The 19,944-nt window shown below is 31.3% G+C and overlaps 1 protein-coding gene across 1 annotated transcript in view; it reads left to right on the top strand.

Annotated features, from left to right (window-relative positions):
* LOC145324449 (homeotic protein spalt-major-like) overlaps window positions 1-19,944 on the top strand; it is a 124,466-nt gene that overhangs the window by 9,705 nt on the left and 94,817 nt on the right. The window contains exon 2 of the mRNA XM_080167038.1: window positions 18,704-18,730. Coding sequence (XP_080023164.1) covers window positions 18,704-18,730 — 27 coding nt within the window. The remainder of the gene's footprint in view (window positions 1-18,703; window positions 18,731-19,944) is intronic.

Genomic DNA, 19,944 nt, shown 5'->3' with positions numbered 1-19,944 from the left:
GCGAATATTAAAATAAAAATGCAAGATTTAAACCTTTTTTAAATTTTATGAATTGTATTTTAATATTCGTGGAAAATTGTCTGTAATAATAATAATTTTTCACCATGGCTGAGAACCAGTTCTAATCCAGCAGATATTAATCGGTTACGAAACCATAATGGAAAAATCTTTTTGTTTCACTTTTATTCAATTCTAATGAGTTTGGGAGTAGCTTGTCTTTAAAACGGGTAGGTAGGTATATTTTGCAGTATGCCATTATTTTGTGCAATTATTTACCCCACATAACACATTAACTCAAAGATTTTAGCCAAGATAGAAACAAGTCCTATGCTGACTTTTAAAAATTTTGAAACATTTTGACACTAAATTTGTTTAATTATCTGAGTGTCTATCGTTAGAATGGATATATTATTACTTGGATCTTATACCAGATTTTCTTGTTCTATGATAAAACAAAACTCGCAGAGGGCTAAAATAACGCTTCCCCCCTTCATCCCATCCCCTCCCCTACTACTGGATGAACGAACCGACCAATAAACGAGTTCCATGTTATCAGTCTGAATTGACGAAAATTTGTTCCCTGTCATAATATCCACGTACATTATGCATCCATTATCGTTAGAGCTTTTAGAAACACAGCTACTCCAATACCTACTCTAAAAAGAACGCCTTTTAAACTATAATATAATGTCAAAAATCTCGTTTTTCGTTTTTTAGTTATTTTTAAGGAGAAAATGTTAGCCGCCTATTTTAAGGAATAAATTTTCAATTTTTAGCTGCTATATCACATTATGTAAGCGGCTTAGCCTCACATTTTCAAAAAAAAGTATTGCAGATGCATGGCGGCTAAAAGCGGCTGCCAAATCATTTTTGGCTTCAGAATAATATTTTATATTATGAGTTGAGTTTAATGACGTTAATGAACTATTAACACAATATCATTCTAAAATAATGAAAAAGAGGGAGATAGAGTGTGTGTGTGTGTGTGTGTGTGAGAGAGAGAGAGAGAGAGAGAGAGAGAGAGAGAGAGAGAGAGAGAGAGAGAGAGAGAGAGAGAGAGAGAGAGAGAGAGAGAGAGAGACTAGGAGAGGAAATTCATTTGAAAAGAATTTCAATAATTTGAAACTTCATAATTTCCCCTTACACTATTTTTAAATTTCATAGAATATTATAAAATAGAATGCAAAAGGGTTTTTCTGACCGTTTTAGTTTTTTTTTCAGGTTTCATCATGGAGTAGGAGACATTGGGGTCTTAATTACACTAGTCCCCAAAGTTTTACAATGTGTTTTTTTTTATTCATTGGCTTTACAACTTTGGGGCCTTTTTTGAAGTTTGATTGGTTGGTTCATTAAGTTGAGTGCCTAAACGTTTCAACCAGTGAACTAATTGTATTCTAAACAAAGGGTAATTTAGTGTTTCGTCATTTGAGATGTATGGTACATCAATTTGTCCCTTTGGATCCCAGGTTTTAAAATAGCATAACAATAATGAACCTTATTATCAATACCTTGACCAAAAAAAGAATAAATTTCATTACTGTTTTAGTTGCACTTTTTTATTGTAATTACACGAGCATTACGTAATAAAAATTGCGCAATACTCTATGAATTGAAATACTTACTATAATAAAGTGAGGGTTATGAATAGACTACTGTCTACTTTAGCTGAAAATTTATTATTTTCTTTATTATTATTTTGTTGAAAGTAAACTTATATTTGGCAATACAACATTAAAAAAAAAATCGTTGAACATAGAAACGTATTCTTGGTGCATATTTTACGTTTATTAAGAGTTTTGCATGGCTAAAGTGATAGAGTCCCACAGAGTAAAAGCTTTTCGGGATAGTTTTTTTTTAATATTTAAATTTCAGTTATAATAGCACAAAATAGGATTGTTGGGTTAGCCGCTCATACAATGAGTAACCTACTCATAAGCCACACTGTTTGAGGCGTGACCAATTCTTTTTTTTCAAATAAAAACTCATCTGGGACACATTCCTAACACCTGATAAACGTTTAAACATCATCTCAGTTAGAAATTGATATTAAAATTTATCTCACTGCAGTTTTACATTTTGCTGTACAAGATCAAAAAAGAAGGATTAAGCTATATCCTTTTAAACTCCTTCAATAAACAAAGAAGATACATTCTTTTATACTTAACTTAACATAATGTAATAACAGACAGACGGACGTATCAAAGTTCAAGAGCAATACAGACAATTAATTAACTTGTTTAGTAGCTTCGCTACTAAAAAAAAGGAAATATATTTTTACAAAATCCAACTATCATCTAACATTAAAGGTTATTAGGGTCATAAATCATAAAAATTATCAATAATGGTGACTTTCAAAAAGAAACAACGCTAAGTGAATAGTTGAACCTTCCCCCCAATGAAAATATTTGGTATGGTTATTATTAACAATTTGTTGAGTTCTCTCCGTAATTTTCATATTGCCAGAAATTCAGAAGTCAAGGTTGTTGATAAAGGTAGCAAAAAAATCTTTTTTGTAGTGTTTCTGACGGCTTTAAATGCACAAAAAAGACAGTTTTTTTGTGGTATTTAAAGCCACATTTCAAAAGAAAGAAAATTATTACTAAAACTCCCTTAAAGGCAGCAAAAAATCTGTCATTGTTAAGTCAAGGAGAAGCCTAATTTTTATGTGAAATACCTACTTGAATAACCTTGTAGGACTACACAATAAATTAAATTATATCAATCTGTTAACTCATATGGATATGTGGATATTATGGGCTAGAGGGAATATTTACAAGGTTCGGCATCTTTTCATTTGTTTTAAAAAGAGCAGACTAACAGCGGCTAAGATTTGTTGAAAAAGAAGGATACAGTACCATCGGTGGCTAATTTTCTTGCAAATGTATCTTAGAAAACTGGTCGTCCTAAATTCAGCATTTGGCTGCAGATTGTTGTAATTCTATGTCTGATCACTACACCCGTTGCCGAGCCCAAGAATATTATTAGGTTATGGAAAATTTATTACCATTTCTTTACAGGTTTGAAAAATATTATAATTTTGTTCACAAAAAACTAAAAAAAACTTCTTTTCTTCTTATTTCACAATTAACAAACTTTTAAACTAAAAACCTTTTAACAAGATTAAATATCCTGAATTATCGTCCGAGGAATCACACCACAATGAAATGTATCAATACAAATCTTTGCCATTTCATGTTGAACGGACAGACAGAACCTAAATATAGAAAGATTCTCTATTAATAAATGGATATTATTCCCATTACAATATGCTTTTAGACTAATTGGATGGAATATATTTCACAATATCATAACAACTCAAATATAAATAAACTTTTTCCATTTTCATAAATTACGAGGGTTTGCGTCCCTATCATCTAGAGGGTTCTATATTTAAAGGGGTATAGGACAAAAAATAGCCTTAAACCACCCTAAGGCTTAAATCTAAAAACAAAGTAGAATTAAACCATTCTAGTTTATGAAGCTTCTTTCAAAAGGAGAACTCAATCAGTTTGGTACAAAAAAATCTTCACACAAAAAAATCCTTTATACTTTATGTAATAGCATTGACCCTCATTCAAACATTTAAAATTCTGCTTATAAACATTTTTATTAAATTAAAAATCTTTTTGCTGTTTTTCTACCAACATATGACTACAGTTATAAGAATGGATATATTATCAAATGGATCTTACACCAGATTTTCATGTTTTCAAAAAAAGTGAAACTTGTAGCGGGCAAAAATAATGGTTTCCCCCTTCCACTTCCTTTACCCCACCCCCTACTGAATGAACGAACTTACTCATAAACGAGTTCCATGATAGCAAGCTAAATCGACGACAATTTTCCCCCGTTATATAGTATCCACGTATATTATACATCCATTATCATAAGATCCTTTTTAGAATAGCTTTTTATTGTCGATATTGATCAATAATTTTATTAGCTTTTTTTAAGTATGGCTTTTTTTATCTAATTTCTGAAGGTTGACAAATATCTAATGACTTTTTATGCATGTCGACATTTCCTAATGTGAACTATAACCATGAACAGCATTTTAGAGGATTAATTTTCTCTTTTCAAAATAAAAGAGCTTTTCTACTTTTTAACAAAATTGGCTTACTTCTTATTTTATTTTAAACTATTTACCTATTTTGAAATATTTTTCTTTCAAACAAAAAGAAATGTATGAAAAAAAGTTAAAAAGAAAAGAATATTTTATTTGAAAGACAGAGCTATCTAGGGCCCAGAGAATTTTATTCCCATGATATTACTCTGCTGTGCATCCACTGTCGCAGATGTATCACTTTATTTTATTACTAGCGGCTACGCCCCTAGAGGCCTCTAGTGGCACTTTAAATGTTTTTGTTTGTTAAAGTTAATTTTTTATGTACGATACCACCTTATTTGACGCTGAAGTCTCCCAGATTTTAAGAAAATTTTCAATTTTTTTGTCATTTCTTTTGGGAGGGTGGTAGTACCCTCCCCCAAAATAGTTAAAAACCTTCCCAGGACATATGAGAATCTACCCTGTTAAGGAGAACCCGATCGGTTTAGCGGTTAGCGAGATCCTTCGGTACACACAGACAGACACACAGACAGACAGACAGACAAACATCCTGTTACTTTAGTATAAGGATTAGAACTGCATATTAATACAACAGTACAAACTACAAACTGTAACATAACCTTCGCTTTCTTCAAATTCAATCAAAGTCTCCAAAGTAGTTGGGGCAACGAATAAGATAATGTTATTATACAATTTTGGGGACTAGTTTAAAAAACTAGTCCTTAGTACTATAAATTCTAAATGCAAATATGCGGAAGTGAGGGCACACCAATTGCTGCGCCTTTTCTCTGTAGATTTCAAAACTAATTTAGAACAACAATTCAATATTCATGGATTTTCTGTCATCATGACGGTGGACAGTAGCGCAGCTGCTATATAAGAAGGCCATAATAACAGCAGTATATACTTTAAATAGCGGTATTTTGTAACCTAGTACATTTTTGTAGTTTTAGGTTATAATCGCTGAGCTACTTATGGGCAGAATTGTCATTGTTTAATGATTTTTCCAGTATGGCTTCAAAACCAATTAATATCCACTGGTGACTGGGTTAGAACCAATTCTGAGCAATACTAAAAAATCATGTCTAGCAGCGTATTACACACAATTTTTCACGAATATTTAAATTTAAATTTTATAATTTTGATATCCGGGGAGAGCTGTCTATAGTTTGATGAGAAAAATAACTATTAAATCTTTATTTTGAAGAAAAATCTATAAACAAGAATTTTAAAATATCTTAACTTTATTTAGGAGTGCAGTTTGTTATATTGTAATAGATGATTTTTATTATGTTTCAAAAGTTTGCGTGATCCAAATTTTAAGACAATTTGAATATTTGTAATCAAATATTTATGTTATCTTTGATTTTCAAATGGCATATTCTCTTTAAATGTGCCATCATTTCCGCAAAAAATGTCAACAGCTAAATGCTAAAATTAGAAAATTGAATTGTAATAATGCTAATTACAATAATGCTAAAGAAGCGACCGATGATTTTTATTTTTCGTCTTTTTCTTCAAATGCCACATTATTATTATTTTATAATTGTAATCTTTAGAATTTATATAAACATAATTTATTCTTATTTGTGTACGTAAATGATTGTCCACCTTTTTTGTTGTATGTATTTTAAATATTAAAGATACTTTCATAATTTTTTGTGACTTTTTTTGTTTAATTTTAAATTGATTTTATTTAAAAAACAATAGTTGATATATGTATGAAATAATCTTTGAAATTAAGTATTTTTGAAATTTATTGATACAATTGTTCTATTTCATGTTGTATATATAACAGGACAGTGCAACCGCCTATGAAATGGCGGCTTAGATGCGGCGGCTGCAAAAACCTTAAAAATGGTGACAGCTTTTAGCAGCTATGACTGCAGAGAGTCTAATATAAGTGACACTCGGATCTTATGGCTAAGACCATACGGATTGTCGCGAAAAATCGGCGGCATAATTGCGGCACAGCTGCGGCTGCCGAGCCCTGTTTTCAGCAACAAAAAAAGAGACAAAACAAAATTATAATCAGAATAAATGCATTGTTATTTCTTAAATTTTCAGTTAGCATCATACCGTCTAAGGGTAAACATGTCAATACATGTATTCCCCTGGTTTGCACTGAGTGTGTAAACAATTGTCAGTAATTAGCTTTCTGAGCGAAATTAAAATGACATTGTTGTGTGAATATGAAAAGAAAACTTGCTTCTTCCATCATCAAGAAGATTCCATCCTGGTTCCTGTGATTTTTATGCATAAATATATTTCTAAATAATAAATATTTAGTAAATATAATGCATAAAAAGAATATACAATTTTCTACAAATAACAAACTCAATAATAACCCCACACACAAAGATGTTACCTGAGCCTAATTATGTTGCACCTCTGTACCCCACCCCTCTCTCCCGCTGCCAAGTTTCCCATCCAAGTCCTACAGATGTCAACAACAACCTACCGTGTCAACTTTCATATCTATATTCATCTGCTTTGTGAAAAAGGAAAACATTTGGGGCTCCAGGATCTCCCCAATTGCTCTTTCCTTTTTATGCTAACTCTCCATTTGTTTTTATACATTTGGATACTTGAGGCTTTGTAGCTGGGCCTTTTTCATGCACCTGTATGAAGCTTTATAAATCTGCTACAAGATTCTTGCAGCTGACTGGCAGCTGCCTTAAAAAATGTAGTTTCTTCATTTTTTAAGTCCTCAACAATCCACAGAGACCTTGGACTGTGGCCCTCCAACACCCTACATTCTCCAACCTCCACCCTGCTTACTATCTACACATATCAACTCAACCATATATCAAACTTGCTAATATCATAAAGTGAAAAGTGGAAAAATAAACCACCAAACAAGCTAACCAATGATCTAACAAACGAACGTGCTTATACTGAAAAACTAGTAATACTATCTTTAACTATTAAATAATGTATTAATATAGTATGTACTAATTTAACCTAACATACTAACAAAACAATAATCATAACTTTTTTTACTTTGTATATTGTTTCATTTAATGAAATAAATATTCTAAATGAAAATTTCTTAAATTTTATTTTGTTTGCTTCAAACATTTTACAAGAAGTTGTAAACTAATTTAAAATTTGTAGCTTTTGGCACGGGTTTGGTGTAGCAAAATATTTATAGCCAGAAATTGATTTTTGGTAATGTATAAGATGTCCTAAACCATGACTTATTAATGCCAAAAGGGTCGACATAATTGTATTACAATGTGTAATATGTAATGTAAATTTTTTTGCCATGATAAACCCACACCAAAGTTGAATATCTACAAGGAGCGGAAATGAATTTGTCTAATATTTGTTATGTCGTATAAATACATACTTTTCAATATTATACACAAAAAAAAAGAGGCAACGAGTAATCATCCTGTAATCTTTTTTTATTATTTTATGTATATAAAGCGTTCGGAAGTGAGTTTACGTTTAGTCATAAAAATTTAACAAGACACTTTTTATGTTTAGTAGCTTATTAACTTTTTTTTAAAGCTACTTAGAGCAAATACCATTTTAAAGGTTTTTTCATTCATAATTTACCGTCAACTTTTCATTAAAAAGTATTTTGGTTTTTTTCTAAAGACCCGAATAACAAGAACGATTCTGAACATATATAGGGCAGCAATTATAGTTTTTATATCAAATTAAATTATTAATTAGGTTAAATGACAAAATATGGCTAAATAGTTAATATCAAACAATTGATATCCCTAAACGTCGGTCATTTTTTGCTAAGTGGTAGGACAAACAGACGGACTGGCAGATAAATGGACAGACTTGTATTATATATGCGACGAACATATTGACGTACGGACGCACCATATTCATAGAGTATCTGCGCTACCCACAAATGTTTACAAGTGGTAAAAAATGATTACCTACCTAACAATACATTAAGACAACTTATGATTTAAGTCAACTTTAGGACGATTACGTATGAATTATTGCACTTAAATGAAGGGAAAAACTTTAAGTGGCGAATTTTCTCCATAATTGTTGTCACTTTTAAAAATACATGGTCGAGATTTCTTTTTTGCTTAAATATATCATTTTGCTATTAAATAGTTTTTAAAAATACAAAAGCTGTATAAAAAATTGTATTTAATCATTCATTTAATTTTTAGGTAAGTTCTTGGCTGCACTCCTTCGGATGAATATTATTCTTGGTTTATATTTGCGCAATAATTTATATTTTCAGCTGTTTCTTCACTTCAGCACATGTATCACATTATAAAATCGTCAGAACCGCATAGTATCACAACAGCTCATAATGAATTATCCTTCCTCTTTGTTACTCTCACAATTTTGGCTATTCTATTTTCTTGACATCAAATATAACTATATTATCGGCTGCATCCCTCGCATCGAGGGGCTCTGCACTCAAAGGGGTAAGAAGGGATAGAAAAATATCCTAGCTAAAATCATCTAAAGGCTTAAATCTAAGATATAAATACACTAAAACCATCCTATGGGCCTATGTTAAGCTTCTCTAAAATGGAGAACTCAGTAAGATCAGTAGTTATTGAAAACCTAAGCGTCAAACAAAAGACCCCCCTGGGGTGTGGATACATCCACTCCCATTATTCTAACACTATTCTAATGTGTTCTTATGTGGACATGGACGCACACCATATTTTATCCCCAAACTATACATCATGCCCATAGCAAACTTTACACTGCAAAAATTAGTTTTAGATTTATATTCTTTCAAGATATAAAAGTTTTGTATATCATAGGGTAAATCCTAAGAAACCATGACTGTTATGTCCATAAAAAGCGTAGCAATCACAAGTTAAACACCTTTTAGCCAATTTTTGCAGGCACCATCCATTTTGCAAGAATGAAACAAAGACCATGTGTCAAAAATTATCCTTGTGACGTCATAAAAATGAAGGAGATGAGAGGAGAAGTGGGAAAGAAAATCCCTAAAAAAGATATAAATAATCCCTCATTTTTTATGACGTCACATGGATCATTTTTGACACAATTTGGTCTTTGTCATAAATGACAATTTTGTTGGATGATTCATAGTCATTTCAGCAATTTATGTTTGAGTTGTTAAAAGCAACTTGAAAGATACAGAAACTATAGACTTGCGACAGACAGACATACGGACGGACACACACAAATAAAAAAGTATGATAATTCATTTTATTTTTACAGTGTACTTTGCATCAAAGAATAGAAAACTTTTGCTCCAACAATTTTTAGATAAGAAAAATATTTCTGTTTCTAAGAGATAACTTGCTCAAAATTATAATACAAACAACGAATTAAAAACTTTCTTTGTTTCTTCTTTTCATAATTCATTATTTGGGGGTAATCCTTACTCTCTTGTCGAAAAACAATGATATTGCAGAATATATATTTTGTCATTTTATTTTATTTAGCTTGTAGTCTGAAAAACTTACCACTTCTGTTCGTCAAAATATTTGCTTTTTGCAATATTTAAAGATGAACTTAAAACTTCATCTTAAGAAAAGAAAAATGTTTTCTGTTAATGTCCAACTGTTTTATGAACTTTATTTTCTTGAAAAAAAGTTTCAAAACAAAAACATGCAAGTAATTTGAATTATTTTTTAGGAGATTGGGCAAATTATGAAGATTTTTAGAGCAGCTTTTAAGCCATAAAAAAACTTCCAATTAAATGATTTTTGCATGCATGGGGTCTTAAAGGAGGTGGGGTTGATGGGGGGAAAGTGAAAACCACATTTCTTGTCGTACGATTTGATTGGTAATAAAGTTGGGTGTTTATCTGTGGGCCAGCCACACAGTCACATTTATAAAATCAATCTATGCATACATATTGCCAATATCCATACTATTTTATCAGTGGAGCACCCCTCCCTCCTACTATTTCAATATTAAATATTTTCAATATATAAAAATACTGCAGCTGAACTTCTGGTTCACAAAAAACAGTGGCAGCGGTCAAATTTGCGGCCTTCATTTGGCGGCTGAATTCATCTGCGATTGTTCAGTTTTGATTTTTGGATTATTGTTCTGATGAGTGAGGGGGGGGGGTACTCCTGACCCACTTGAGATTATTGGGACACTGGCCATATTCCTATCAATCCACTTTTGACTGCGTGTATATACACGTACACACACAAACACACACACACACACAAATACACAGATATGCATTTAATCTAGATATAATTACACTCTTTCTTTATAAGGTTTCTTACGAGTTTTGGTATATTTCAGGCATACACATTTAATTAATTAAAATTTAAGGAAGGTGGTTGTATTATTTTTCCACGTGCCATATCCAACCCATTCATAGTCAAAAGTTCTAGTCTTTCGTAATTTGCTTATATTTAAAAATTCTTTTAACTATTATTTTATTATTAAGTTAGAATTTGGAGAAGAATAGTTATATTTTTAGGCTGAATGCACAGATGTAAAAATTCTTTATGTGAATGCCACGAACAAAACCTGAAAGGATGGTTATGTCCATGAGAAGCGCAGCTGTAGCAAGATGAAAAAATAAAGTGTGAAATCTTAATTATTATACAAAAAATGTATAAAAGTAGTCAATTGCTAAAGATAGGAAGCTCTTTATAGTGCCTACAAAAAATGATGTAATGATTGTCCATTATTCTAATTTGACATCATTCGGGATTTTTTGGCCAAAAGTTTTTAAATTCACTGCCTATAAGAACTTTAAAAACTTTTGTCCGTAATACCCGAATTAAGTCTTATTAGAATAAGGGACTTTTCTAATATGACGTCATTTTATATAGGGACTATAAGGAGCTTATAAAGATTGCGTTGATTTTTTTTGATTCTGCAGGTATGGTCATTAGAGCAAATATTATGGCATTGAACCTCAATTCATTTAAGCAATTATTATTTTTAACTGTTTAATTATTGGCCTTAATCTAGTGACAGACCGACGTACAGACATGCTCTAGTCATAGATTAGCTGTACTACTTCCAAAAAGCCCCAAAAAGCCATCTGATTGATGTTTACTTCAAAACCAGAAATTTTAAAAGATAAAATTTAAGACTAAAATAGTTTTACTGATCGTTTTGTCGTATATAACGACCAATATAATGTATCTCTTAAAATGTATTCTTCCCCCCCCCCCCCTTAAAAAAAGGGGCATAATATAACCCCCCAAAGCGACGGGGACTGGAAAGGCACCTATCGCTTTTTATTTATTCAAATGTGTTTTGTTATTTTTTGAGAAGATTTTGGGGGTATGGTATGAGCTACGATTAAAAAGGGAAACGTAAAGATGCTTCAAAACTATATTTTAAGATAAGATGCCGCGAGGTAAGAGGGCTAGGTGGGGGGAGAAAGGGTTGAAGAATAAATGGTTAGAAGATGGTAGGGGCATGTTTATGGGTTGTATCTTAGGTTTATGTAGAAATCTAATCTTACAAATTTTCATAGATTACACCCCACTCAACTTCAAAATAACATATATTTGACATTTCTTTAACTTTAACAATTTTTTAACAGAAAAAAGGGTTTAGGTATCTTTTTTTTGCAGTAAATAAGATTGTTTTTTTGGTTTATTTGGTAATAAATTTAAGAACTTTAAGACTCGAGATTTGTTTTTATATAGTTATTCAAAAAAGTTAAATTATTTTCTCGTATTCATTCGAATCCGGTGGATAGGAACCGGTTCTCATCCATACGAAAAAACTATGTCTAGCATCGTATTATATCCAGCTTTCTACGAATATAGAAATGTACAATCATAAGATTAAAACTAGTTTTTTTAGCCGGTGACTTCGTCACCTCGGGGCTAAAAAAACTAGTTTTAATCTCATAATTGTACATTCTATATTCGCGGAAAGCCGTTTATAATACGATGCGAGAAATAACTATTTTATATTATAATATCCCTCTAAAAAATTCTGACATGCTAGTTTTTATGACAATCCGTAGTTATTAATGAATGCATGTTTAACAAGGATCTTAAGGGAAAGGACAACGTTCTATGAATTGATATACAACCCCTCTGATGATAAATAATTTTACCCTTCTGTAGATTTAAGTTATTGGTTTAAAAATTTGAAGAAAAAAAAGTTAGGGAACCAACCAATCAAAAATCAATGTTTTTCAGCCAACGAATAAGAAAACTATTGGTACCAGTGTAATTTATAGTCCAATGACCTATGTCCAATTATATTATGAATGATCTCTGTCTGACTTTTGATAAAATAACAGCAAAAGTTATTAAAAACATGGATGTCAAAAAAAACTTTTGTTTTGAAATTTACCCTGCTTTTTTGTATTGTTTGTGACAAACACTTAAAAATACTTTAATATTAATGATACAGTATATGCAAAAAAAACGGTGAGACATCATTCCCGCATAAAGTTACTTTATTCATATTGTCAAAATCATTTGGTTTTTGCAAATTATGGTACAATCTATAGTGACCTTTACCATAAGCTTTAATAATAAATTTTCTCTATTTCTTTTGCTATTATGAAAACTGCAGTTACGACACTTTAACGGTAACCATTACCCACCACAGAAAAAAAACTGAGATTAGATGTGACAAGCAGGAGGGGGAAATATTGACAGCTTTTAGACAGCTTTTTAATAAAAAAATTAAATGCTTTTTAAGGTAGTGGTTTTGCCCATATATACAATACATGGAATTTGCTCCATCCAATCGGAAAAATTTAGAAAAAGGGGGTGAACTTTTAACTTTACGGTATAAGTGGTAGCCACCCCCTTCTTCACGCCCGTGCCTAAATTCACAAAATTTTATTATACTATATCCGTCTTCAATTATAATATAAGGTTGACATCTGAAATTCTTTTCAAAATTCCACTGACCAATGAGAAGATATAGTAATTGATATTTTTTATATTGTTTAAGTATGTGCTTGCCTTCTTTTAAAAATAATTATTCTTCAAATCTAAATGAATGAATTTGTCATGTTTTCTCAAATATGAATGATATTCGGGTTACCTTTGATTAATTAAAACTAAAAGAAACGAGAGAAGTAATGATAATGTAAAAGGACAATAATTTACATAAGTAGCGCAGATTTTAAGAGCCACCAACAGGACTTTTTAGAAAACTGCTTTTTTTGCAGCAAAACATTGAAAACTTTTTGAAAGCAGCATTTTCAATTTTTAGACAATACATGCAAATAAATGACAGTTTATAAGCTTTCTGTAACATACAACTCATTCAGCTGAAGTGCAAAATCTGCTAGTTACAGAGTAGCCTCGCTGCTAATAACTATGCAGAAAGATTTTGCCTAGTTTTGCATATATCTGTTTACCATCTCTGAAACAAGATTATCAGTGCTAGCACAACATTTTCACTCATATTTCTTTCTCTCTTTCCTTGTACACAGTGTACTCTAGATAAGAGCAGTACAACAGATTCATAGTATAGTTGTAAATACAGATAACTACCTGCCCCATTTTTTCAAGGAACTTTTTCGTCTGCTAGCAAATTGTTTTCTGCTAATTGGCTGTGTTAATATTCCCACTATTGGTTGTTTTTAAAAACTTAATTGAGAGTCGCCACAAGGTCCTTGGGATGGGTGGGGACATACAGTTATTTAATCCCTTCCCGCTCTAGTGTTTTACTCTTATAGCAGGACAATATTCAATAGCGCAGTAATAACAAGCAAATAAGGTTTGGATGATAGTAGGTATTTTAATTAAATCATTCAGTATAGCATTTGTGCAACACTGCATTTTTTCTTAAAAATTGAGCAGTTTAAAATTTATGGTTCTATTTTTCAAAAATCAATAAATAAAGCGAATAAGCAGTCTTTTAATAACAAAAGCACCGCGTCAGACCAAAGAATTGCCATGAAATATTTATAGACGTTTTGCTATAACAAAAACGTCCTTGTTTTTAATTTGAAATCAACTCTTTTAACAATTACTCTCATAAGTATGAGTGTCTGATTTTAAAATTCTGACCTTTTTTTCAAAATTTGATTGTCTGAGTATGTGTGTGTGAGTGTGTGTATGTGTGTGTGTGTGTGTGTGTGTGTGTGTGTGTGTGTGTGTGTGTATGAGAGCTCCTGAGCTTATAATGATATTAGATTTCAGAATTTTCTGTGAAAATATTATTCAGAATTAGAACTGTGAAAAGAGGTGGACATCAAAACAACGCAGGGACACAGGGATAGAGCATAACCGACAGACGGACAAAACAGAAGTCCATCAAGTCTGTAATTTAAACTTGTATTGTTACTTTTCTGATTTAAGTGGGCTTTAGGACACTTTTTAAAGCTGACAAAAAAAAATATATGTATGTGTGCATTTTTATCCTAAAAAATACCCTTTATCCCTGAGAGGACGTTTTGTAATGGATATTTTTCATTGAAAATATCGGAAAGTCTGTTACTCTGTCAGGGAGTGAGAGGACAGTGGCAGTTAAATTAATTTTAACCCATTTATTTAACCTTAAGATTAAGAATACAATTCTTAAATTCTATAATAAAGATTACAGTTTTGTTCATTGTCATATGCCTGTATGACAACATTCATTCAAATTTAAAACTTGAAAAATACCCCAAGTACACTTTTGCATAAAATAAACTACTCACAAATATGCATCAAATTTTGTTTGAGGTTTGGAAATATTTGGAATATAAAAATATCTATGATTAATGCTTTTTTTGCCTTCTTAAACTTATTATTAAAAGTAATGGTAATACTGTAAATATTGAAATGTGGGGGAAAGACAAGAAAATAGCCTGAAACCACCCGAAAATATTTAAAGGGCTTACCCTTGAAGTACAACCAAAAAAAACTGTAATTTCAGAGATCTTTAGCTTCAGACAACAAATATTAATATAGGAGACATTTAGACTTTAACAAAGTAATAGATTTAAATTCAACCCCTTATTACATAAGTAATAAGTAGGAAATAGAATTTTAAGAATCCCTTTTGAAAGAGGTAATTAAGCATATTAAGTTGATTAGTTGGATTATGTATATTAGGAGACCCTCAAATTTTGACAAGTTACAGTACAGATACCGGATTATAGCCTTCTAAAATCTTTAATTTCAAGATTCAGTACTATATTTCATACAGAGCCCCAAAGTTTGTCTTATTTTCTAGATGCAAGTGCTTTTGTAATGACATGTTTTTATTTCCATACTTGCGTTAACATTAGGTCATTTCACATATGATCTGGTTTCTGTTATCTAACTTAGTCAAAATCTATGGATCTTCTTTTGTATAATAAGCAGAAGGAATACAAAATTTATGCAGGAATATTTCTCTATTACAATTAATCTTATTAGGTGCCCCTACATTTTAACTCCAAAGTCTTTTTAAAAAGTTAAGAAAATCTTAAAAACGCAGCACATGTATAAACTGTCACTTGATGGAGTTTTTTCACCAAGGATGTCCAAGCTTTTTATCCATAGGGTTTGGGGAAGTTGGTTTACTCTTAGTTTATCAATGAATTTTGACATTTTTAAAAACATAGATTCAAATATTTGAAGTAGCTGATACTGTTGTTAGATGTTTTACTTTATTGTGGACACATTGAACCCGTCTTTGTTTCATATAATTTATGAAAGGGATTATCAATTAAAATTTTACTCTTTCGTCAGTATATAAAACTTATTTCAAGATTAATTTTGAAATTTCCCCATATTATGCTACATTTTTACTAACTTTTTTTTTGTATATTTTTTAACAAAGATTTAAAAAATCATATTTTTGAAGTAGGCTATTGAAATACACTTTTTTACAGCGCAGCTACTGTATAAATGGGGTTCTTGGTGCGTCATATTATTTCAGCAAAATAAAAACAATGTATTTTATTTTCATTGTTTGCTAGGACGTTCAAACTTTTTAATTTGAGGGGGTAAATAAGAACCTTCGTTACCCTCGCCCATGGACGTCTGTGTGTATGATTTGGCTTGGAATCCTTTTTTTTAAATTATGCTTATTTATTTAAGCTTTGCTACTAATGTACATAACTGCCCTAGTTAAATCAATGCCTGGCTATTCTCAATAAAAAATGATAACGATAACATCTAGAAAAATTGTATAAAACAGCCTATCTTTTCCCCTCTATAATCTCACCCCCCCCCCCTATTAAATAAATATGCAATATGCCCAAAATGTGTCGGGGAGACAAAAAAAACGCCCATTGTGTTGCTATTCAAATATATAAAAAAAAAAGATATTTTTTGGGGTGAAAATTGGGATTATAATTCCCTTTTTACTGTTATTTTTTACTTCTTTTGTCATCGATTTTTGTCAAATTGATAGAATATTCATAGATTTTTCTATATTTTATTTTATAATTGGCAGAAACACGTATTTATAATAGAAACAATCAACTTACTAAATCACTGAATATTAGTTGAATAAAAGTGTTCGTTGCTGACTTATTATCGAGATACATTATTCTTATAACATAATGACTACAGTCCTATGTCGATATAATACCAGCTCACGAGTTTGGCAGGGAGCAGGGTCGATAAACTTTTGCATATAGACTGTATATAATACCAGGGATGTCGGGATAGGTCAATCAATGATAAATTAAACTTCCTTCCAATTTTTAGAATTGCTGTCTATAGATATTGGAGAAATTAAGGTATGAAGATTAATTTAATCACCATGACCCTCTCCCTCCCTGGTTGGTGAATGTGTGGTTTACTAATTAAATTTAAACTGTGCTCTAGTTTTTGCCTGACTTGAGAATTTCAGGTGATTGCTTAAGCCACGGGCCATACTCAAATTTAGCGCATTTTTAATCGCGTAAATTTTATTTTCTAATAACAGATAACTTTTAACGTAGAGTAACTTTTAACATTTAATATGACCTACGAAAAAATATCAGTTAAAAAAAGTACATAAAGATTAAAGGTGAAACCTTCTGATATCGTTTTTTTCACTGTCGCCATACTTAATAGCGTTAATTTTAAGATGCGCCTTGTATGTGTTTAAGCTGTGAATCATGATGCACTAAATCCACTCAATTCAACGTATACCACATATTCAAACTTTTAGGGGCGGATTTTTATTCTCCAAAAGCAGCACAGCAATAACAGGCCAGCAACATTACTTTATCAAAATAGAACATTAATGTATTGTACAGAAAAATAAAACATTTGTTTGGTCTAAATGTTATTATAAACCAATATGAATGAATATGAATATTTGGCAGAGGTAATTAATAAATCACTAATTTTGTAAGTTATTTCAAATAATCTTAATTCTTCATATTTATAAAAGAAGGTTTAGTTACCTACCCTAACGGATTTATAGTGACAGACGGACATTTCCGAGTTATTATAGAGTAGCTGCGCTTCTAGAAAGTTTGAATTAAATACCTTAATATCCGCCCGTCAAAAAAAAACTACAAAAAGTAAAAAAATTCATTATCATTGGGCTAGAAAATGTAATTAAAAATGTGAAAAGCAGAAAGATGTGTTGTCTTTTGTCTCGCCAAGAAACGCCACAACCCTTTTTAGTAGCGCAGCTACTCTATAGTAATAGGTCCGTCAGTACGTCCACACTCGCTTTGGCATAATGGCTTTTATAGTCTTTGTTTACAAATAATATTTCTCTATACATTGCATTCCTTTGTACTTCCTTCCGCACTATCATTTACAAAGGCATACAGACCGGTAAACACAACCGGTAAACAGTATCATTTTACGCTTGCAGTGGCTATGTTTAATTTTTATCCGTTATACTTTATTATATATATTAGCGGCCACGCTCCAGCATCTATGAACTCTGTAGAAGAAAGAGTAAGGAAAGTAGGAAAATAGCCTACAACCAAACTTTGATATACAAATTTATTCGGTCTAGAAGTTATGGAAATCTTATTTTACAGAGAAAAATACTGACTACTTTATGGAATAGGATAAGGATATAAACATTAAACATTATTTATTTGCTACTGCTACATATGGTTATAATTGTCTTTGTTAACACTTGTTTTTATAAAGTTTCTGCTATTATAAAGTTTTCCTTTAAATTCTCGTCGTCATTTCCATGTCTAGGAAAAATACTTCAAAAGGTTTTTAAAGGGTTCAATAATTTGGTGTTCAATCATTTCCACACGTTTATCATATAATCAAATCATCATGATCGCATGATATTAAAACAACATAAAGATCCTTTAAATTTACTTCCCTTTCATCGCAGAACACTTCCTATTTGCAATTGTAACTTTTCGCGAATACATAAGGTATGCATATTTGATTATAAGCGGAAGTAAATGCACAACTAATAATTTTCAACTTCGGTCTATGAGGGTTTTTGAGGACAAGCTAAGCAATTTAAGTATTGCCTACCTCATTTAGTTCTTTAAAAATAAGTATTATATAAGTATAGTAAGGGGGATGTAGAGGGGTCTCAAAAACTCCTTCATATTAGTTTTTAGGAAGATTATATATCCTTTTTCTTCACCCCCACATGGTTTAACACCTTCCTGGAAAAACACTTTGTAGGCCACTTACAAAAACAAATGTAAGTCGTACAGCCATAATTGTGTTTTTAAGTAGCAACGCTACTGTCATCTATTTCTAAAACTGCACATAGCATTTTACCCTTCTCATTAATAATGCCATACTTATTTATATTATTTTCTTTAAATATTTGATATTAATGATTGTCTATTTATTTCAGATGCTGAGAACAGACCCGACGTTCAAGGTAGGTTATTATTTTCAGTTACCCCTCCTCCCCCCAGGAAGGGAGGGGACATTGGGCTGTTTTGTGCACTAGTCCCCAAAGTTTTGTTCTTTTGCTTAACAACTTTGGGGGGTTTTGTTGAATTTTAAATGGTTGGTTTATTGAGTTGATTGTCAAAACGTTTCAACCACTAATTGTAATTTTGTGTATCATCATAGCGATGTATATCAATTTAGCCATAGTCTTATTACTTTGGATACCTTGTTTCCCCCTGTCTAGTTTAACAGGGATACAGGGATAGGACAATAAACGTTAAATTAGTCGTCGTCACATTTTTTATGTAAAATTCTACCTTTTAGTGGATCATTTCCTTCTAATTACATGGTTTATATAACAGTAAATGTATAAGTATTCATGAATTACCCAGAAAACTAATATAATGGAATAAATATAAATCTACATGACTATGGGATAAAGACTAATTTTGGCGCTATTGTTCTATCCCACCCTGCACTTTGTACCAACCTCCTAATATTGATGTTATTATACGCCCCTATACACATTATAAATACAATACTTTTCTTTGTTTTCCGGATTAGAGAAAAACAAGGAGGACTTCGTCCTATGGTAGTAAAGTTTTTAAAAGTGATGGATAACCAATATGCCAGATAGATAGGGTAAGAGAGGGAAGAGAAAGATCAAAGTAGTGAAGAAAATTAAACAATTGTGTTGAAGACAGACACGGTCACTTATAAAGAGGCATCGCTACTTGAAGGCTTTATAATTATTAATTAAGGTTATTAAAATTAATTTTAAAATCATGAAGAGTAAAAAATTATATTTTTTTGGTATTTGATCTACTGTATAAGTAAGGTATAGCCTGGATAAAGTTGCGAATATAGTATCTACACCTTTTAAAACAGTCTTTTAATAGCTTTATCTAACTCAATAACGTTGTTATTACTGCGCTACTTCAGCATATATATTGACATGATTGTCCTTGTTAATGTATTTTTAAAGTCCTGTAGGCAAGAAATGGGCGACGAAATTTTTGAGTGAATATTACATATTGTCGGAAATGATGCAGAGAAAAAGAATTTTTGCAAAAATATTGAAAACAGGTGTGACCTCACTTCCGCAAATTCTTTACACTATCACATAAACAAAACTGCATGTTATTGCAGTAAAAAAATAGAGAGGGAAGGGATTGATTGACTAAATGTCCCCACCCCGAT

Source organism: Acartia tonsa, chromosome 1 (assembly GCF_053477335.1).
Source record: "Acartia tonsa isolate MP-2025a chromosome 1, ASM5347733v1, whole genome shotgun sequence".
NCBI lineage: Eukaryota > Metazoa > Arthropoda > Copepoda > Calanoida > Acartiidae > Acartia > Acartia tonsa.
This window is presented reverse-complemented; position numbering and strand designations above follow the sequence as displayed.